We start from the raw sequence: 23,163 nt of genomic DNA, 5'->3' as shown, positions 1-23,163 counted from the left end.
ATTAGGTCAAACGACAGTGGATATGACATCCTTTCTGGAGTTTACAGTGGCGAATGCCTTGCTCACTCGTAGTGCGTGGGTGTTTGCACGCACACACGCACACATGCACACACATACATGCTGAGTATTTGAAAACACCATCTGCACTAGCATCCCCTCTGCTTCGTAAGTCATGCTGTCGCCCAGTTTCTTTCTGTTCAGTTTTCTGTTCTCTCGTGTAAACAAGTTCATCCTTCTATTCATTCTGTTTTTTCATTTAATTTGTCAATTCAGGTTAGTTTCCTTTTGTGTGCTAACCACCAGGCTATTTAAATATGAGGAAGACAAAGACGAGTAAGGTATAGTTTCCCATGCAAGGGACTTAGTGTCACCAGGTCATAGTCTGTAGTAGAGACAAGAGAAATCAGTCAACTGTTATAACCAGACATGTGGGATGCCCAGGGGAGGGTCATCTCATCCATCCCGAGGGCCTTAGAGGAAGACGTGGAACAGGTGACTAGACCTGAGTCTCTAGGGATGTATTATCGTTCTCCTGATGAATGAGGATGGGAAGGGAAGTCAAATCACAGGGAATATTTTGTACCAATGCCTGAGACGGGGAGGAATATACTGAGAGACCAGAGGAGAGGGCAGGTGAAATCCTGACAGAGTTACAAACTATTTATAGGTTGGACAATCAATCTGAGACAATTATAGATAATGCTCTTTCAGACTTCCTCTGACTTCAAACCTGCAGGCTGTCTCCCAAGTCTTGTCTTTTTGGTGGACATCACCTTGCTTGACCCTCGGAGCTCTGTAAGTTGCCATTTTCCTCGCTTTTTCACACGGGAGCAAGCTGAGCTTTCCTTGGGGCCTCTGTTTCCTTGTTGTAAATTGTGAGCCAGTTTTCTCTGCTCTGACTTATTGTTGTCACCTCTGAGTCTGTTCACCTGTGAGGGGAATTGTGATGGGAAATAAAGGAACTAGGCTAGGAGTTGGAGTGTCATCCCATCTCTGCCACTAACATTATCATGATTTTGAAGAGCTTGAAGGCCTCAGTTTCTTCATCTGAAAAAAAATACAGGGTTGAGTTGGGTTAGAGATTTCTGTGCCTCTTCTGGTTCTACTCCTCTGCAGTTCTGCAGTGCATAACACTGTCCTATATGCCATCAAATACGTGCTGCAAAACCATCATATTCCGAAAAGATGCTCCACTGAATTGTTGACTTAATATTTGACCCAAATAAGCAGATGCTAATGGGGGTCTTACTCTGTGTCGGGTGCCATGCTAATTAAGCTGGTACCTCAACTCTTACCTAGGGAAATCTTCAATCTCGTGAGATGGATATTTCCCTAATTTTACAACAAAGAAAAATTCAAGAGATGGGTAAAGCTAGTCACATTCCAGTCACATAAAAGCAGAATTCTCCTTCTGGTCATTTGGTTTACAGTGGAGTTGGCTTCAGTGCCATGAATGACATCACAGCAGTGAAAATGGCACACGTGCTGTGAAAATCCTCAGTGTGGTACCCCTGTCCTGACTGTCCTCATGCTCTGACCCAAATCCACATCCTCCCATTTCCCTAACTTGACTGTTACAGCTCAGAGAAGGGACAGCATCTTGGTCCTCACCATATTGGCACAGTGCCTTGCTCAGAGTGGGCATTCCGAAAAAAAAGTTAATTAATTAGGAAATGTATGCCTTGAGAACTGAATCAGGAATGAAGCAGTGAGCGAGGCAATGAATGCCTAAGCACGTAAAATCTGCATTCTTCCAGAGAAGAAAAGGAAAAACATTTTGTGCAGAACGGCTGTCAGAGCAGCAGGCAAAGCCCTCCTGACTATTTTTTCCTTTGCTGTGACATCTCTCCATTTGTGATTTCCTCTGATTTGCTCCGTGTTCGCCTGAGCCTCTGCTCCTCTGGCTTGATTTCGACTCCATCCAATGTATCTTGTTACCGTTTGGGCGCCATCTGGACCATGGGAGTAGCCTCTCCAGAGAGAGACACGCCTGCCTCTGAGAAGCCCTGCTGCCCTCCTCCCCTGGAGTGTGTTCAGACCCCGTCATCCCTCTGACAGGAGCCAATTCTGCCTGACTGTTATTCTCATTCACCCCTTTTCAAAGTCCTGAACTGGCGCCAAATCTAGTTAGGAGGTTTTGAAAAATCCTTGAGATTTTGCTAATGTGGAACTAGATAATAGATTTTTTTTTTAAAGGAGAAGGGATAAAGGAAGAGAGAATTAAAAACAAATAATCATAAGCTTTAGGAAATTGTGCCACATTTATACCTGTGCTGGTGTGTTTATTCTGGGGACAGCCATGAAAGTAGCCAAGCCGTCGTACCGCCGGCCCCTTCCTCCCCAAAGAAGCTACAGCAGGGGAGGGTCCCCCACATTACGAAGTCCTTCTTGTCACGTGTCAGAGCTTTGGGATGAGGTCAGGGGTTGGGACCAGGATCTAGAGCCCAGGAAGTTTCCACAAGTGTAAACGCATGAAGCCATCCCTGGGGATCTTAGAGAAGTTTGATGGTAGGCTGCTGTTTTTAATGTTTTTCTTAATTACCATCCCTGGCCCCATTTTGGCTATCATCATATAAACACCTGTATCATCATCTCTCTCTTCATGATCACTGCCTCTTGACAACAGCATTGATTCCATCAAGGTCCCCAGCCCCACTGTTGCCACCATCTCAAAATGTCTGACCCGTCAAGATTGGATCGGATAATGTGTGTTAAAAACACTACTAGTCATAACCACCGGCATGAATCCTGCTGTTACTCTGAACCAGGCCCTGTCACCAAAGGTTTGGTATGAATTGTCTCAATTATAACCCCAATCATACGATAACTGCCTGTTTTCTTTTCCATCTGCCTCCTGCGACGTAAGGACAAGGACTGTCTCAGTATAGTTGCTCAGTTAATAGACGTGGATGACCAGGTGACTGGTCAGCACCGTCTCATGACAGCCATCACTCCCACCACCACCATCACCCCAGCACTGGCACTGTCAGTTCCCGGGCATCACAGTCAGCATCTTCTCCCCTTTGTCACTGTTGCTGAGATCAAACTTACTTAGCTGTTAGTATTTTACCACAGTGGCAGCATCAGCCTACACATGGCACCTCCAACTCCATCCTGAGGTGTATTTTCAAGAAAATAAGGGCTACGTCTTAGAAAATCTGGGCATGAAGACACGGAGTTTCCCGCTGAGTTCTGAAAGAGGTGCAAGGGATGCAAAAGATGACCCACAGAGAGGAGAAGGGGTGTAGGTGTGATCAACGATGGGGCTGGTGGGCCCCGGAACGGTCCAGCCTTGCCAGTGATCAACCTTGGGGAAGAGGTGCAGGAGCAGAAACCTGCCGTGACCAGTGCTGCTCTGTGCAGGCCATGCCCCTTCTCCAGTCTCTCCTCCAGGTGACTTTGCCCCTTCCCTAGACCAGGGTTTCCTTCCCAAACTTTTGCCATGGCCTGGAACCTGCCCACCCTCACCAAGCAAAATCCACAGCTATTCCTCCTTCCTTCCTTCCTTCCTTCACTCTATTCTCCTCTCTCTCTCTCTCTCTCAGCTTCTCTCTCTCCATCCTCCCCCCTCCTCCTCCCTGTACCTGTCCCTTTGCTGCCCTCCCTCCCTCCCATCCTTCCTTCCCTCTCTGTACTTTTCAAAAGGGAACTGACATCCTCCGAGATTTTACTCCATCAGTGGCTGTGTTAATTCTATTCATAGACATCAACCTTCTCCCCCCTTCTTTTCAGCAAGCCGGTGTTGTAAGCATTATTATCCCTAGTTTTCGAGGAGAAAACTGAGGCTCAGAGTGTGGAAGGAATTCATCCAAGGGAACACTGATGAGGAAGGAACAATTTGAATAGCCATGTGGAACCTCAGAAAAATCGTTCGTTAACATCACATTTTCAAATTCCCCATCTCAACTCTCTCCCCACCTCCACGTTGTTCTTCAGTTGCCAAGCAGAGTTCTTCCTGTTTACTTCTGCCAAGAAGTAGGAGAGTGGCTGCTGACTCTTGGCTAAAGGTGACGGAGAGCATAAACACCTAGACACCCCAGAGGGAATTAGTCTTCATTAGCACGTCTTCATTGTTAAATCGCTCACCGGGGAAAGGCACGTGCATTCAAATGCCTGGAATCACTAGGTGCCTTAATAATGCCCACCTTGGTGCAAGTTACAAATCACTTAAGTTAATCCATCTCTCCGGAGCTTTCTAGATGGATAATTGAATTCATTCTTTTGCATCATGGGCCTGGACTCTGAGTGTAGATCTCTAGATCTCACTGCAATGCCTGGTGGCTTTCCTGTCCCGCTCATATCCCACCCCCTAGCAAGACAGATCACACGTCCTGGCTCTGCTCTGAGCTTTGAAAGAGCAAGGACCACCTCTTATTCATCTCTGTATCTCCAGTGCCTAGCCAGGATCAGCATGTGGAAAGTGCCCGGTGGATGTTGAAGAAATGAATTAGTCAATTACAGAATCAATCAAGATGACTTCAGTTTTCCCAGTAGGCCTTCGGCTGATGATTGCTATAGAGAGTTCGTTCCCCAGCACAGTGACTCACAAGCCCCGCTGCATAGTCGAATCACCTGGGGAGCTTTCAGAAACTGCTGATGCCAGGACCCCACCCCAGACCCGTAGCATCCACATCTCAGATGGGGAGGGTGGGGCTCAAGCATGCGTAGTGTTGTAGATGCCCCACCTCCCCCTGAGGATTACATCTTGCAGCCATGGGTGGGAACCACCGCAGGTTTCTGATTTGGGAGCCATAAATAAGTTTTCATCCTTGTTGACATGTTCACCCCAAGTCTCATCTCATCTACTCACTTTTGCTGCCAAGAGTCACATGCATCTGGTTTTAAGAGTTACCTCCCTCAGTTATGAGACAGCTGTGTCCCCACTGCTCCAAAGAGATGATGGGAAAATAAACTCTTGGTGGAAGCTTTATTTCATTGTCTTGGTGAAGATTCAGGCTAGAACTGTTTTGAAACAGCACAGCAGAATCTCTTCCTTTAAATCCTCCCTGAAAGTTTAAGTCGTGAGAAAACTGGATTGTCTTATTGAGGTTTTAAAAGCAGAATACAAAACTGCCAGCCTACCAGAATAGTAAGTATGAGAAATCGATCTAAAGGGGAAGAAAAGACTTGAGGGAACAAAAACTCGGGTAGTTACTGTGGGTAAAGCAAGAGCTGAGCAGGCAGGGAATGGGTTCCAGGGTCTGCCTCTGGGAATCAGCTGGGGGACGATGTCTCCCTGCCGGCTGGATGGCATGCCCTGGGGGCTCCTGTTATGTCTTCCTCAGGCAGGAGGAAGGAACTCCAAGAAATGTCTGAGCCAGAATCAAAACGGGGAGGTACCGACAAGCACCAGGTACAAAGGGTCTGGATGGGGAGATGGTCAGGCAAGAGTGTAGCCAGAAGAGAGGTGAGAGGGAGAAGATAGGGAGGCAATGGGATTCAGGACTAAAGCCAGGCAGTACTGGGCATCCTCTGACACAGGGTCTGGCCTGGGCTCTTAAGCAGGGGTTAGTTTCCAAGGAGGGGGCCTCCTGCAAGATGTTTGTTTCTTCTTCCTCTTTTTTTTTTTTCCAAATATCATAAAGTAATAGTTTCCTGACGTTAAAAATGGGTGCCTGTACATTGTAAAATTGAGCCAAAAGAAATAGGATGAGAAGCTCCTAAAAATAGCTCCTGTTCATTGAGCATCTCTGTGTGCAAACACCAAACAAGACATGGTACACGCATCTTACTTCTCAATAAACCTGAGATGATGTTCTCATGATCATTCCCACTTTGAGGATGAGAAAACTGAGACTAAGTGCTTTGTTGCAGGGTCGCATGGCCAGCATGGGGCACGGCCAGGATCTGGTCTGCATCTGTGTGACTCCGATGAGATGCATTCGCCCTCAGGTCCAGATCAGTCTTCTGAATTTACAGAAACAACCTCATAACACCCCAGCCCACGCCTCACCGAACGCCCCCTCTTGTGTCACCAGCAGAGGGATGGACTTAACCCGGTGCTGGGTACCCTCGCTCACTTCCATTGTGCGGTGGGGTTTTATGAGACTCTCCCACCGGCTGTTTTTCAAATTTATTTAATTCATCCATCATGCTCTGAAGCCATTTGCTTTTTTATATTGGACATATGTAATGAGATTTTGGACACTAAAAAATGTTTTTATTAAAAGTTATGACCCAGAGCTAGTTGGTGGGGGCTGTGCCATAAATCCCTAGGAATGTGAGAATTTATAAAGGATGTAGCGACACTACCTTAACCTTTTAGGCCACACCATAGATTACGGGATCACTTAGACTAGGATTGTCTGCCCACCTCTGGCCAAAGCATCATAGTAACTATTATTATTTTTGTGGTTATCTGATGTTGGCCATTCCTCGCCTCCTCTTGGCCACAGTTGACTCCTGGCAAGCCGGTGCCTGGTAGGGAGCAGGTGGGTGATGATGGAATTTGCTAGTGTTTGGACTGAAGGCTCTACAGTGGTGGGCACGTGGATCCGTCTGCTCTGCTCGGCAGCCCTGTCACTGGGGCTGAGTGACGTAACGATCCCGTTCACTGCAGAGTGAAAGTGACTATGGCTGACAGTTTCTCAGCATCTGCATGGCCAACAGGAAGTTCTCCTCCAAGTTAGGAAACGTTGCAAGTCTTTCTGTTCATGCGTAACAACTCCAGTGTAATGTCAATATTCTCAGATTTGTATGAATGTCACACTACTTGGAAGTCATCCAAAGCATGATGAACTTGAACGTATAGACCAAAACATGGCCATTAAACATCTGTATAGAGAGGTGCTCTACATATCATCTATAATATGTATTAATGTTGTAACTTTGTTAAATTAACATTTGTTGAGTAAAGCCCCAGGGTGTCAGAGACCACCTGGGAACTGCAGCAGAGAAGTTTATTACTTGCAGGTGCTGTGGGAAGGGCCCAGCAAGTTGCAGTAGGGAGAGCGAAGCAGGAAGGCCCGGGGAGGCGGGCGAGGGAGACTATGATCACAGGGGCTGCTGAGGGGCTCATGTTAGGAAGTGAAATTTACTTGGGACTATGCATGCATTCGTTCATGTATTTTTGAGCCCTGCTATGTGCCTATGATGTGCTGGGGATTGAGGAACAAAGGGATCGTGGTCCCTGCTTCAGAAAGCGCACAGTGGAATGGACACAGGTAGTGCCATTGCTCTCAGAGGAGGGTTTGCAGCTCAGGGGACCAGGGAAGGCTTCATGGAAGAGGCGGCCTTTCAGCTGGCTTTGAGGAATTGGATGAGCTTTGGGCTTTCAGGGATGAGAAGAGCATTGCAAGCAGAAAAGACTGCAGGCAGAAGAGCACCTACAAAACTAGCTGTTCACAGACTTCTCCAAAGAGTTGTTTTGGCTAAAGCGTCTGATAACATTTTTTTCCTTTGAAAAACAAAATCTCAAGGGAAAACCATGCTCTTACCTGCTGCGGCTGTTGAACCAGGCCAGGGCAGGTCTGTAATTTCAGGAAGGTGGACTTGAAACTTACAAACTCCTCATTGTCGTACCTCCTTGTTGGGCCGGTGTTTTATCATCTGTTTATGCTGGGAACACATTCCAGGGTTTTCACAGTACATTGGCAACAGCTCCCGCCTCACGAGACTGTAGGGGCGTAAAGCATAGACACCGTCATCATTAAACTCATAAATCCATGTCATTTGTATGTCACTCACTCCATCCTCATCCATCATCCCTTACACTTTCAGAACGGCCATGCGTTTGAGGATTTTGAAGAACGGTTTGCTGCAGCCACCCCGGTAAGAACAAGAGGGCTCAGCCTGGTTACCTGTTTCATGTCATCATCCCATTGTTCATTTCATGCTCATAAGTCATGCCTTGTGGTTACAGAACAGAAACCTGCCGACGGACTTTGATGAGATTTTTAAGGCAGCCAAGGTAAGGCCTCCAGTCTCTTGTGAAACAAAGGTGGTTCTGGCCACTCTTGTCCATTCCACTTCTTCTCACCCGCCTGCAGGAAGGGCAGATGCTCCACTCTGCTCCCGTGCCTGCCTGTCCTAACATTCACGGGGGACTCCTGGTGGGCCCCGCAATGAGATCGAATAGCAGGAGCGTGCGTGTGGGTGGGTGGGGGTGTGTGTGAGAGAGAGAGAGAGAAAAGGGGGGAAAGAGCGTGTGTTGGAAATGTCATGATACCCCTTCATTTCATTCCACAGTTTTCAATCTCCTAACATGTCTCTGGCATCCTCTGACAGATGCCAGAGACGCAGTAGAGGAAGACACAGCCCCTGTGCTCAGGGAGCTCATAGTATAACTGGGTGCGACATTGCCTCGTGGAGGAGAAGGGAGGAGAGCCTGGTGCACCGTAGTATAATGTAGTATAGTGGGGATTCAGACACATGAGCAGGATGTGCACAGTGCACCTATGGAGATCAAAACCAGGCAAGGCTGTTATTCGGTTGGTATAGCCTGGAATAGATGTACTGGTTTGCAGACAGTGTTTATCCAGATGAGTTAATACCCAGGCCAGTGAATGTTGTCACCACTGAGCCCAGGGTGTTTGGGAAACCTCTAGGACAGGGGTTCTTAACCTTGGCTGTATATTAGAATCACCAGGAGAGTTTTTAAAGTTTCAGTTACTAAGCTGTCCCCCAGACAGCTAATTCAGAATCTCGAGGGATGGGAACCAGGTGTCAGTATTTTTCCCCCAGGTACATCCAAAACTGAGAACCACAGATCTAGGATTATCACATAAGCTGTTTGGAGCTGTGGGATGGGGTACACATTGAGATGGGAAACACTTATGGAGTGGTTGAGCAAAACTCTCAAAAGGGAAAAAAAAAGCCCTCTAATCTGTGTCCTGAAGGATGGGTGGGAAAGGTAATGGGGGAAGGAAAGAGTGTTCTAGATAGGAGGAGGAGCATGTGCAAAGGCCCTGAGGTAGTCCCTCCTTTCATAACCCCCGGTACTTCTCTCCTCTGTAACACTGCCCTGATCACATCTGTAGGTCTGTCTTTCCATAGAATAGGCAGCTCATGAGACTGGAAATAGGAACGTTCCTTACCCATCTCTGTAGCCCCTGCTCTCAGCACAGTTGCTGATGTTCAGTGGGGGCTACATAGTTATCCCAGAGTGGGTCTGTGCGAATGCATCTTGGGAGTCAGTCAAGGACACCTCTGCCTTCATCAGTGTCACTTTTAGAACTTCTCTGTAAGAGGGGCTGGGAGTCTAGTTGCAGTAGTCTAGTTGAAAGAAGGACCAGGGGACTAACCGTGACACAGTGGTTGTACAGCCCTCCAGATGTCAGTGGAAAACCATGCCTTGTTCAGATCAAAGGATGGCTGGGGAGGGGACAGGCCTGATGGAGATACTGAGGGGCGCCCCCCTCAATGGCCAGGCTCCTCCTCATCCTCTTCACGTGGTGATGGTTCACACCATCAGCAACCACATCTCTCTCTACCTGGAGACATCTGAAGAGCCAGGAGCGGGAAGGCAAGTAGGAATCTTGAGCAGACCGTCCAGATGGCTCCCCTTGCAGGCTTCTGGTTAGAGAATATTGTGGGGCTGGACTTCCACCATCTAGGAAGGCTAACAAGGGCTTTAGTAAAGTGACAGATAGATGCTGCTGGTCTTTGGGTCAAGTTCTGCTTCTTGTAGCTGACCGATCAAGCAAGTCACAAAACCTCCAGGCCTCCATTAGCTCATGTGCAAACTGGAGATCGTGAGAGAGATTCCTGGGCCGCCGACTCTGCAGGGCTCAGTGAGTGTCCAGTGTGATCATAATGTATTGGAAAATGTGTTGTAAACTATAAAGTGTTTTACAGATGTGAGTGGTTAGTTTTATTCTCATGAGACCGTTAAAATGATTAATTACAACAATATTATCAGATGGAACATGGCTTATTAAGTTACAAATAAAAGGACTAGGGTTCACGTGTGGAGAGGAGCTGTGAAAATAGATACTATTCCAGATTCTCAATCACATATGGTTATTAGAATTATTTTTAATTTTATGGCCTATGAATCCCTTTTTCTATAAAATTTAATTAACTCAAGGTTCTATTTAAGCAGCAGCTCCAATGGAATGAAATAACAATCCATGTTTTATGCCTTTGCATGTTTTTCTCGTTTAATCCTTGAGTGGAAATCATCTGGCAAGAGGAAAGTCTGTAGCTCCAGAATGAAGGTTATTTGAAAAGTTGTGCTTAAGGAGAAAATTAGCCAATAAATTACATTTACGATATTAGTAAAAGTGTGCCACGAGTTCAACCCATTTGAAATGTAAATTGTGTGACTTAATTATTAACTTCATTTTAATATTTTCCTACCACTGAAAATAGTCGTGGGCCATTTTAAAAGCATCGAGTTTCAGTTGCGAGGAAACCCAGAAGCTTCCTTTGAAGTGGGTTAAATAGAATTATGCCTTTTATGGATTTGGGAGAGACCCTGAGGATAGGCCTCATTTCGCCAAATAACATAAAATGTTATTAACATGGTAATGAAGACTTCCCAAAGACAAGCAAGCATTTAGGGTCCAGCCAGATTTGGGAGCACACCCTGCACACTGGCCTGCTGGTTACCATCTCGTAACGCTGGATAGTTATCGGACGAGACAGAATCGAGTTGGTAAAGAACTGGCAGGAAAGACTGTGAGATGCATTGTAGTCCCACCATGACTGTGCCCTCGTCCCCTTCCCCGCCCCCTCTCCTGGTCCTCTCTCCCGTTTACGCGATAACCAAACTGCCTGTGGCCCCACCTGCTCAGACCGTGCCAGCCTCTGTCCTTTCTGCTCGTGGCTTTCATCCACTTGGACAGCCCCTCCTCTTCTTGGCTGCCTGGCTGACTGCGCCTCTTCTCAGATTCAGATCTGAGCTGTTTCCTTTAGCAAACCCAAAGCCGGCAGGATGCCCTTCTCAGTTCACCCCCAGCACCCCGTAGAGACCTCCGTCGTTGCCACTCCTGCCACATAAGCTTGACACTACGTACGTCTTTGGATGGTCCCCACCAGGCTGCAAGCTCCCTGCAGGCTGGGACTTGACATTTCTCCTTATGATGTTCCAAGCACCCAGCACAGTGCCCAGCACCTAACAGTTGCCCGGTGTGTATGGAAGAAAACATACTCTGCAGTTGGAAGAAAATTAATATGTATAGGGTCCTACTGTGTGCAAAGCACCATTTCTTCAACCTGATAGCTAAAGGGGAAGGGTTGAAAGTGAGTTAGCCAGGCCAAGCTGCTTGTCTTATGGCAAAAGGACATAGAAAACAAACTTACGGTTACCAGGGGGAAAAGGTGGGGGGAGGTGGGAGGATAAATTGGGAGTTTGCAGATACTAACTACTATATGTAAAATAGATAAACAAGGTTCTGCTGTATAGCACGGGGAACTGTATTCAATATCTTGTAGTAGCCTGTGATGAAAAAGAATATGAAAAGGAATAGATATATACACTTATATATATGTGTATGTATATATATATGTATAACTGAAACATTACGCTGTACACTAGAAGTTAACACGTGTTAACATTGAAAACCGACGATACTTAAATTAAAAAAAAAAAAAAAGAGAGACTTGTGTGCCTTTTTCACCAGGCTTACCCAGACTTTAAAGTCCTGCTATTAATATTGTCAGTAAATCCACAGAGGAGATGTCATCATCTTTAGTGTCCAGCTGACAGAACAGTGACCCTGAGGAATTGCAGAGGTCGGAAATGTTGGAACCTGGACCCATCCCTGGGGGTGGGACTTTTCCCCAGGCCCAGAGCTCACACACGTGTCAGGAAGAGAGAATGTTCCTTTCTTTGTGCAAATCACGGAGATCCAGCCGGGCCTGATTAGAGCAGATCTTGAGGGCAGGGGTCCTGCATGGCAGACAGGCAGACTCTCCCTGTCCTTTTGATTGAGTAGTCTTTCGGTTCCCCCGTTAGAAACTACCACTGAAATCCAGAGATGAACAGGAAGTGTTTTCTCCTGCAGTGGTTAGATTTGCACAAAGCACATGATTATGTACTTTAAGTCAGGCTGTTTGAATCCTGACCACAGGCACCCTGCAGACACTGAATCTGAAGTGTATGCAGATTAATTTCTGAGTGTATCTTACAGGGTTTCTCCCACTGCTCCGGCTGTCCTTGCTCAGACACTCCCGTATGATGGATGGGAGTAGAGTTGATACAGTGTCTGCGGTGATGGGGTTCCTAGGAGTGATTAATAGTGTGTGTACCGGGCTGTTTTTGATGCCCTTCCTGGGATTAAATATGTTTCCTTCTCTTCCAACTACGTATTTTGTCTTAAAGATGGACTCTTTGGGGGGCCTGTCATTTGACTGTCTGCTCTGTAGGCAGAAAATTTAAGTCCTGGCCTAGGGGTCACTTTTATGAGACTCAGTTTATCCATCTGTAAAAACGGGGATGACAGTTCATACCTCTCAGGGACAGGGCTATTGGGAGCATTTCCTAAGAAATTGCCCCGAAGCCCTGACTTGCTAGACTTAGAACATGGAAGGCATTTTGTACGTGCGGATACACTCATGAAAGAAAGACACGTGGTGAGACTGCCTCTTGCCTTTGAAGAAGAGAGGTGGTGCTGGCATTTGATGCTAAACACATGTAAAGTCGTATTACTATTGCTTATGCGAGGTGACTAAGCCCAGGTAAACAGCCAGACACACTGAAGCAAGAATTGATTCTGACCCCATCTGAGATGTTCTTTGGGATCTTGAGGGATCATAGTGACCAACAGAGCTTATTATTTGTATGGTCATGCTGAAAAGGAGTCCTCAGATCATACTGTTTTTAAAGCAGAGCACCATGGCGTCAGCTTTCCTTGTGGTTACATCGTTCTCTTTTTGTCTTTTCAGGCTGTGACCCAATTAGAACTTTTTGGGGACATGTCCACCCCTCCTGACATAGCCTCCCCCCCTGTAAGTATGCACGGCCCTCGGAGCCCCGTCTCCTTCCTCTTTCCTTTAGTCGCGTGGTGAAAAAAATACAGCCTTTGGGTCAAAGAGGCTGCTGATGGATTTCATCTTGGACTCTTTCAAGCTGTGTGATTTGGGCAAATTAACTAGCAATTCTAAACCTCAATTTCCTATGCTATTTTTTTGTTAAAAGAGGAACTGTGATACATGCTCTGTTTTGAGAAATAAATGAGACCATGCATCAGCAGTTACAGGCTATGACTGGGGCGCTTGCTGTTGTGCTGGGTGGTGGAGAGAGACAAGCAGGATGTGGTCCCTGCCTGCGAGGAGCACACGGTCTAGCTGGGAATATGGGCAAGAGACTCAGGAGGAGAGCAGACACGATGACTCATTCGTCATTGCCCACCCAGAACCCGCACAGCCAGGTGGTCGGCCCAGGAAAGGATGCGTCTTCTCCCCCCGCCCTTTCTGCCCTCTCCTCTCTCGTTTCCTGCTTCCTTCCTCTCTCCCTGTTATTTCAGTTTCCTCCTCCTTTCCATGCTGCCTACTGGTTTCTCTCAGCTTCTCATGAAGCTTTGGATTCCCAGTTCTAGTTTCAGCCAGGGTCTCTGGTTCATTGTTTGCACTGGGATGGAGATTGCAGGGAGCCCTGATTTGAAAATGAAAAGAAGAAAAAGACAATGAAAACCGAAGCAAGATAGAAACCCAGTGCTTTGAGAACCAGAGGCATTCAAAGGCCACCCTGCAGCCAAGGCAAAGGAAAGAGCCAAGCTGGCCCCTCTGGCGCCTCCCCTATCCACTCCCGGAGGTGGGCGGGGAGCAGTCAGCCGCAGCTGCGCCAGCTGAAGCTGCTGGGAGGGGGCAGCTCCCCTGGGCACCGTGCAGTTGTGCAAACCGAGGGATGGTGCTATGGTTCATTGGTGAGATGTGTCTCACGGATTAAAGGCTGTAACCTCACCATGGAGGACAGATGGCAGGAGACCCCGCTGCCCACAGCTGCCACCCGGGAATCTAGGCACAGCTGCCCAGATCCCGACACCTGGTGCCCAGGGCAGCCGTGAAGGAGGGGACAGCCGCTGCTGTCTCCAGGGAGGGTGGACAGCTCTAGTGACTCTCTCCTCCATCCCAGGAAGGACAGCTAAATCCTGGGCCCTTGGAATCTCAACCTTGGGGCCACGGAGCCAGAAAGGTCTGGTGAGATCTAAAATTATCCCTTCATTTTACAGATGAGCAAACTGAGTTCTAGAGAGGGCAGGTTACTCGCCCAAGGTCACGTAGGGGGAAAAGAGACTGGCACAGACTGTGTTTAAAAGCGCTTAACACAGCAGCTCATGGCTATGTTTCTAGCTCTGAACCCGAGTGCCCTCCAAATGGATATTTAATAATCCTCAGAACAATGCCACACATCCTGCAAGCTGCTAGTCTAAAAATGGCCTTGTCTAATTGCCGTGGTTTCAGGATTAATTGCTTGCCCCAGTCTATTCCAAGGGGAAGAAAAAGTATGGGATATTATGGCATCAAATAGACAGACTCTGTAAGCAAAGGCTTCTGTAAATGGGTGTGGACCTTTAAAAAAAAAAAAGTATGTATGTTTTTATCTCAGTGGCCTTCACCTTACCTACCAGTTCATGCAGCACACCTTTCTGGAGTCCCAGCATGGGCCAGGCTCTAGAGTTTGCAGCTACTCAAGCATCATTTTTGTTGTTGTTGTTGTTGTTTTATGGTCTTCTTGAGAATATTTACTTATTTTTACAAAGGCAAGTAGAGGCAGGATGCTGGGAGGCACCAGGACCCCAGGGTCTCGGCCCACATACTAATCTTTGTCTGTTTATTGAGTGTGTATTTAGTGACAGCCTTGGGTTGGGCACGCAGTAGGTCCTGAGTGAGGGTATGTCAGTTTGAGTTGACCACCTCTAAAGGGTGGAAGCCAGATAAGGGGTAATTTGAGGGCCTGGGAATACCCCCAAGAGGTCAGGGCTCAAACTAAAAAGTCATGATACTGGCCAGCATTTGCTGAGCCTCAGCGTGGTTCTGAGTGATCTAAATGCACGGTCTCATTTAAACCTCACAGCAGCTCCAGAGGTGGGATATAACCAGCTGACGGTCTGCGAACCACAGTAAGTGGCCTGGACTGCGGCTTGCTCCTACAGCACCGCCCCCTTAATTCCCACTGCCTCCCAACCCGATCACCACTGAGCCGGGTCTCCCAGGAGCCTCACGCACCCCTGCCTCTCTCTGTCTGACAGACTCCTGCAACTCCAGGCGAGGCCTTTACCCCGCCTTCCCCTCAGACGCTTCCGGCGAGTGCAGACATGTTCAGTTCCGTACCTTTCGGCGCCACTGCTGTGCCCTCAGGTAAGCCCTCTCCCACCCTCCTTCAGCCTCCCTCGCCAGGAAAGAGAAGCGGTTGATGGAACCAACTGCCGAACTCTGGCCAGACACCTGTGGAACCACCATCTGTCCTGGTGACTCTTCACGCGCCGTTGAGATGCTGCCATGGGGGCGGGGGTTGTCGGTGTACAAAGATCGAGGATGCTGCAGGCTGGAATTCAGTGATGTCTTTCTCCTGAAAGGTCAGGATTCCAGGTCACTCGGGTGTGTAGCTTCCCGGAGCTTAGCACACACACAGCCAGGGATGTCAGTGCAGGCCCACTTCCTCCCACTCGCCTCCGCCAGAGGGAGGGGAGGTGGGCGTGGGGAGGGGGTGAGTCTGCTCCACAGACGTTCTGAGAGCTGACGGGTAGAAGTGCTCTGCCTTGTTCGGTGGAGACTTAAGGAAGGGGAGGTTCCCCATGCAAAGGGGGACACCTAAGTGACAGAGCAAACTGCGAACAGTGAACTGGGAGGGTGATGGGGCTCTTGGTGATTTAGAGAGGATTTGTTCTGTTTTCCAAATATTCTTTGAAATACACATACTTCTTATATAACAAACATGTACAGTAGCAGTGTGGCAGGTGAGCTCCAGGTTGGTGGGGTCTGAGGCATCCTGTTTCTGTAACATCAGCCTCTCTGTGTGACAGTCCGCTCTACCTGGACGTGGCCAAAGATGGTGCTAGTTCTGCTTTTTTTCCTACGCGGGAGCCTTAAAGACTTTTTCTTCCCCTTTAACTGCAAGTTGGAGGAGGCGAGGGAATAGTTCCAAGTGGTAGAGCGCATGCTCAGCATGGGTAACGTCCTGGGTTCAATCCCCAGGACCTCCTCTAAAAATAAATAAATAAACCTAATTACCCCCCTACACAACAAGAAACAAACTACTGATTTGAAATCTGTGGCCTCCTCTTTCTTTTCCTATTTTATTCTTACAAGTAACAAATCGAGTTTCAATATCTTAGGATACAAATATCTTGCATTTTTCTATAAATAATTACTTTTAATTACATAGTGTTACAAACACATTCTGGCCACCAAATACAAACCTCACTATTGCTCAAAGTGAAATTAAAAATTCATACTCTGTTCTGAAATAGTTATTCCTCGTGAGCTGAGGGGTCATTATGAACTTTTAGAAGCTACGGAGATTAGTAGCCACCAGATCTGACTTACAGCTGAGAATCTACAGGTAGCCTAGAAATGTCTTCAGTGGCTAAGCTTCCCCGTCACATCTCTTTTACCCATCCCTAGAATGAGACAGTGACAGTGACCAGTTTTCCTTACCTAAAATGGGTATTCAAATTTCCCTGGGAGTAGCGTAACAGAATCTGTCATTTTAAATAGGAATGACAGCTTTCTATCAGAAATGCACTCCCTCCCTGTGCCTCAGCCTTGTGTTCAGAATATCCACACTTTGTCCCCATAATTTGTTCCTTGAAGATATAGTAAGACAGATGATGGGAACTCGAGGCATCAAACTCACTAATTTGCAGGTGTGTTCATTCCACAGATACTCACTGAGTCCCCACTGTGGGCCAGGTGCTCTTCTAGGTGTCTGGGTCGTGTCCGTGAAAACAGCAGACACAGACCCCTGGCCGCAGAGAGCTTAGTTTCTACTGGGGAGGTGGACAGCAGCATGCAAATGAGTAACGTACGTAATCTGATAGGAGGTGATAAGTGGTGTGGACAGAAAAATACGTGCAGCAGGGCAGGGGTTTGGAACAGGCAGAGGGCAGGTGTGAATGGAGGTTGTGGCTGCGAGGGGCTCATGCAGAGGTGTGATGGGAGCCAGGAAGGGGTCAGGGTCAAGAGTACGGCCCCTGCAGTCTCCACTCCCTTCTCGTAAGTGAGAGGGGCTAATTGCAGTCTCGCGTGTCTTCCAGCCCTAGTATTTCACTCAAATACCGGAAGACCTACCTGCACTGCTCTGCACTGGGCCCTCTCCCCAGCCCAGGGCCCGATTAGAGCGTCGAAGGCCTGGATTTTATAATCTTCCAATTTATCCAGCTGTGTTTCCAAGCTGTGGACAAGCCACTCCCGCACCTTCACATTCAATTTCTTCAGCTGCAAAAAGAAAAAAGGAAAAAAGATACATTACCTCCAGGATTTCACTTCTTAGAATGAAAGTCTAAAATTAATCTCAGTTAGCATGTTTTCACTTTCTTACTCTACTTCAGCTATGCTGAGAAGCAGAACTGGGCTTCAGCTGATGTTAAACTCTGCCTTTTCCCTCCCTCCACTGGCTTTAAACATTTGTGTAGTGGTTGAATCTTTGTCTCCCTGTCCCTAAGAGCCCAGTCAGTGACAAGGAGATGGCAAGTGAACTGGGGTGTGCGGTGCACTAGACAGTCCTGCGGTGAACCCTGGCTCCTCTTTTACTTATAAGCTTTAGACTCCTGGGCAAATTACTTAACCTGTCAGAGCCAGTGTCTTCATTTTTATAACTGAATTGCAAACAATACTTACCTGGCAACAAGATCATGAGAATTAAATGAGGAAGTAAAATCAAGTGCCTCTGAAAAATGCTGCCACGTTACCGATGCTTGGTGTAGAAAATGCTATTATTACTACTGTTACCCTGACTTCTCAAGTAGAAGAAAATACGTCTTGTTCTTACCGATATTTTTTTCATTTGTCTTCCTGGGATGTTTTCTTAAAACAATGCATGTGATCAAGTTTAGGTCTTTGATCTCTTGGTCGCACATCTACCCTGAAGACCCTGGAGAGAGTACTCTGTTGTGAACACAGACTCTGCCACCAACCAGCTGTGTGACCCTCTGCTCCTTCGCTTCGGAGCCTCCGGGAACTTACCTGTAAAATGGGGGTGATGAGTCCATTGCATAGAGCTGTTCTGAGGATTGCACGAGTTCATACATGTAGGAAAACATTCAAAATGGTGCCTGGCAGGGTTTACCTAAGTGAGCGCTCTGCAGACGTTCTCGGCCCTGCCCATCGGGGGCCCTGGCTCTGTTCCCTGTGCTGTGTCGCCATATCAGGTCTTCCCCTCCTGAAGCTGCGGGTTCCTCAGATGCAGATTAAAGAGATATTGGTAACAGCTACCCCAGAGGCTTGATGCAACGATCAACTTCACAAAAATCTGAGCTCCATTATGGCAACGATTTTTTTTTTAACTGTCGTGTTCTTCACTGCATCTCCAAAGATAAATAGTGCTTGGCACCCAGTAGGGCTATTTTTGAACCAATGAATCAAATGAAATAATGTAGACAAGAGGTACTATACAAGTTCTCTGTTGGGGGAGTCCCTTAGTTTTCAGTGTTTTCTTACATTTCAGTCTGCTTTAAAATAATAATAATAATAATAATAATAATAATAATAATAATAATAATAATAATAATAATAATAATAATAATAATAATAATGTCCCCAGATGCCAGCATCTGTTTATAAATTGCAATTTTCAACAGTTTAAAAAAAAAAATCTCACTGTAAGGCAGTAATGCAGGTGGTTCCTTTCACTGCACAGCGAGGAGACTTATGATTGATCTGAATTCCGTGTCATAAAACAGATGCTCCTTGCCACCTCCTTTCTCCTCTGTTGAATGTTAGTGAGTAAATGGATACTAAGCTAAGTGGCCACACTGGCAGCCTCCCAGTGACTTCGCATGTCCGGGGTTCCCGCAGCCCTGCCGCCAAGGTGTCCCGTCAGGGATGCTCAGTGCCATGTGGCCAGAAAGCCTTTGATCAAAGGTCTGGGGAAGGCCCCAACTGCAGGGACCTCACCTCCAGGAAAAGTGAGTGAGACCTGCAGGTTCCCAAACATGAAACCCAATTACCCTTGCTGTCTTTTTTGTCTTCTGAATATGGTACTTTGGTCTGAAGCAGATGGCATGAAGCCAGGGAGACATGCTAATAGCTCTCTCCAGAAAAGTATGCACAGGCCATCTGTTGGTTCCTTGTAGGAAAAAAAAAAAAAAAAAGATGGGGAAAAAAACCTGCCACCAGCAGTAGACTGACTCATCAGAGATCATAGCGCTTACAGATGCTGGAATTTAATTGGATGCTTGGAAAAATGCATTGACGGTGTTTTTTCCACTGTTACTCATTCACGTTTATCTGGAGCCTTTCTCCAGCATTTATGGAGATGTGTGCCCAGAACTGTGCTAGACATGCATGGGAGAGGGAGAAAGAAAGAAAAGCTTCCTGCTTAGCAGGGGCTTTCTAGTCTTACAAGGGAAGACAGAATAAGCGGGCAGTTCCAAGGCAGCGTGGCAGGTACCACGGTGGAGATGAACACAGCAGACTGCGCGTGCCCAGAGGAGAGTCAGCTGGGTCTAGAGGGCAGAGGGGATGCTGAACCAAGTCTCAAAGAGCCAGGGAGGGACAGCCACGTGAAGAAGTAGGGGCGGCTCTCCAGGCAGATGGACCGGCAGAGACGAGAGAGCAGGTTATGTTGTTTGCAACTGCTGCAGGGAAGGATGCCAGTGGGAAAGCAGGTGGAAAATGGGGTGAAGAGGTGGGAAGGGGCTGACCCCCAAAACTCCAAAGTCAAGCTAAGGCATCTGGGCCTTATACTCAAGATGATGGCGCACTGTACAGCTGACCCTTGGACAACATTGGCCTGAACTGCACGGGTCCGCATATGTGGATGTTTTTCATTAAATACATCAGTAGTCCTATGCGATCCATGGCTGGGTGAATCCATGAATGTGGAACCGGGTATATGGAGGGCCGACTGTGAGTTATACACAGATTTTCCATTGTGCAGGGGTCAGCACCCCTAACCCACCTGTTTTTTTCAAGGGTCAGCTGTATTTGCATTTTAGATTAGTTCTCTGGTGGCAGTGAGGTGGGTAGGGTGGAAGCCAGGTAAAAAGTAGTCTGGCTGGTGGCTGGAGCCTTCCATCTATTCACCAAAACGGGCATCTGGGTTGATGTGGTGGAAAGATCTGTGGGCGGGTCTTATGCTGTCAGACCCAGTATTCCTTTTGATAATAAGAGTTTGTGATGTCTCCTTTAATATCATGAAATGATATTCATAGAGAACATAACTTACCTACACAGTTTTTCAAAAATCAATATAATTCCCTCACTGGAATATAAAGAAGTAAGAAAGCAAATGTGTAATAACAAGATACGCATTTCAGTAAGGAACTACCCAGGTGCCACCTCACAGGAACACATACTCGGTGGTCAGGTGTGTGTACCTGTAACTAGGATCAGTGTAGGTTCAGATCAGTACAGAAGTGTTGAGTTGCCTCCAACACCACAGTCAGGGACCACGATGTTCCAAGTGGGTGGACCCCTCGACAGTGTTCCAAACACAAAATACAATCTTCTCTTAATGGACACAGTTCTTACTTTCCTGAAAAATTAAGTGCATTAAAACTCCGCAAAGAAACTGAATTTCCATGTAACCCGAAGTCCAACGATCTATACTCAAATAATCATACACAGAATGGAGACATTTTTTTGTGATGCATATCATCTCACACGTTATAGGAGGTCTAGTGTCGATGCTCTTGGCCTCTTAAATACCAGTACTGTCCCCCCCGACCAAGTTATCATGGCAACCAAAACACACCCCACATGTTTCCTTTTCATCCCTTGGAGGCGGAAACACTCCCACTGAGAACTGCTGAATCCCATGAAAGTCAATCAGAAAACTTTAAAAGTTGCAGGATTCTTAGTCTGTTGGTAGGTTCAAGTCAGTTCGTTATTCTGTGATTGGCAGGGTAAGCAGGTTTCAGGTTTCAGATGTCAGCATCAGTGCCTCCTCACCCCTCTCATTTCAGTGCACTAGGACCAAGGTAATCTGATAAGGATATTGTCTGTCTTGTTTGTCAACACCCCTGTCTCATTCCTTAAAAGTATTTAACTCTAGTAGATTCATCAGCAGGAAGCCTGTGTGTCTGTCCCTACCCCTCAGGAGCCGGCCTCCTCTCACCTTGGAAGGAAAAGGACTGGCTTTGAAACTTGGCTCTGTCCCTTAACAGTCAGTTGAAGGGCAGGTGGATCTGAGACTAGATCAGGAGTGAGGCAGTCTGCACACGATCTCTCTGGGCTCACCAGTCACTGAAGCAACCCAGGACGTGCCGAGTGCCACAGAGCCTGCCTGCCTTCCCTTTGGAAGTTGCTTGCATACATACATCTGCCCCTCTTCTTTCCCTGGTCTCATTGCTCTCTACCTGCAGATTCCTTCTGACAGCCATAGAGATGCTTGTTTTGAGAGGCCGGTTTTCACCCTCTTCTCTGCGTGGACTGGTTATGTCTCCCAGGCTTGATCGCACCCTGAGAAGGGTGGGGACCCCTGGAAGGACATGGGAGACTCCTCCAGAGCTGCAGTGGGTTAGAGCACTTCAAGGCAGGCCAGCTGCACGAACTGTACTAAGATCAGAAATCAGTCTTGGCCATCTGGGTGAGGCAGCATGGGCCAGAGGAAAGGACGCTGGCTTTGGGGGCTGATGATCTCAGTTCAGATCCTGATCCCATCTTGTGTCAGCTGTGTGACCCTGAACAAGGTGCTTTCCTCTCTGAGCATCAATTTCCTTATCCCTAAAATGAAGATAATGAGAGCTATCCTGCAAGGATTTTGTGAAGATGTGAAGCACTTAATATTGCACCTAGTACAGTGTAAGCATTTAATAAGTGGAAATTATTATTGTTTCTATTATTATGGTAAAGAGTATCACTCATGCTCCTTTTAAAATGAAAACAGTATGGAGATTCCTTAAAAAACTGAAAAGAGAGTTACCCTATGATCCAGCAATTCCACTCCTGGGCATGTGTCTGGAGAAAACTAATTGGAAAGGATACATGCACCCCAGTGTTCACAACAACACTGTTTACAATAGCCAAGACATGGAAGCAACCTAAATGTCCATGGACAGATGACTGGGTAAAGAAGGTGTGGTGTATATATACAATGGAATACTACTTAGCCATAAAAAGAATAATGCCATTTGCAGCAACATGATTGTCACACTAAGTGAAGTAAGTTAGACAAAGACAAATAGCACATGATATCACTGATATGTGGAATCTAAAAAATGACACAAGTGAACTTATTTATGAAACAGAAACAGATTCACAGCCATAGAAAACAAACTTACAGTTACCAAAGGGGAAAGGGCAGGGGAGGGATAAATTAAGAGTTTGAGATTAGCAGATAAAAACTACTACATACAAAATAGATAAAGACAAAGTCCTACTGTGTAGCACAGAGAACTATATTTAATATCTTGTGATAACCTGTAATGAAAGGGAATAGGAAAAAGAATATACATGTATACGTGTAACTGAATCACTATGCTGTACACCAGAAACTAACACAATATTATAAATCAGTAATACTTCAATTTAAAAAAATAAAATGATGATATATCACCTAAAGGCAATAATATAGCAAAAACTATGGTAACATATGTGAGTATACTCCCTGGAGTTTTACAGTGTCCAACCTATGTCATGGTAAGAGATGCTCTTGAGTAGACAATAATGTACATTTTTTAATCTCTAAAATTGGAATAATAATACCGAGAGCTACCATTTACTGTGTGTCAGTTGTATATCAAGGAAGCTACTTTATAGGCTCTAATGGCTAACGTTTATTAAATGTTCATTCTGTGTCAGGTGTACCACCTCCTACCTTAAACATGTAATCTCAGTTAATCTCTAAATTAACCCAAGGAGGCAGAAAGTATTCTACGCCCATTTTACAGATAAGGAGAGGCTTAGAGGACTTCTTAACTCTCCCCAAATTCCATAGATAAGAAGTGGCCATGTGAGTTTTAACCTAAAACTCCAACGTTCTGCTTCTTACTCACGTTTGCACACTGCTTCGGTGCTGAGAAGGAAGATATTATCACCTGGCTTTACAACAAAGCGCCTGGCTCTCAGGGAGCTTGAGCGCTTGGGAATGCCCTCAGTCTAGCAGGAAGGGAAGGC

General features: G+C 46.6%; 1 protein-coding gene across 5 annotated transcripts in view; it reads left to right on the top strand.

Moving 5' to 3' along the window:
• Positions 1-23,163, top strand: part of DAB1 (DAB adaptor protein 1) — a 385,062-nt gene that overhangs the window by 341,264 nt on the left and 20,635 nt on the right. For 3 of the 5 annotated variants that reach the window (XM_032494388.1, XM_032494391.1, XM_032494390.1), the window contains 4 exons: positions 7,720-7,770; positions 7,862-7,909; positions 12,829-12,891; positions 15,135-15,243. In XM_032494388.1, coding sequence (XP_032350279.1) covers positions 7,720-7,770; positions 7,862-7,909; positions 12,829-12,891; positions 15,135-15,243 — 271 coding nt within the window. The remainder of the gene's footprint in view (positions 1-7,719; positions 7,771-7,861; positions 7,910-12,828; positions 12,892-15,134; positions 15,244-23,163) is intronic. The other 2 variants (XM_032494389.1, XM_032494392.1) reach the window with 1 other exon arrangement.

This window comes from Camelus ferus, chromosome 13 (genome assembly GCF_009834535.1).
Source record: "Camelus ferus isolate YT-003-E chromosome 13, BCGSAC_Cfer_1.0, whole genome shotgun sequence".
Classification (NCBI taxonomy): domain Eukaryota; kingdom Metazoa; phylum Chordata; class Mammalia; order Artiodactyla; family Camelidae; genus Camelus; species Camelus ferus.
Note: the sequence above shows the minus strand (reverse complement) of the source record. Positions and strands in the feature narration are given on the sequence as shown.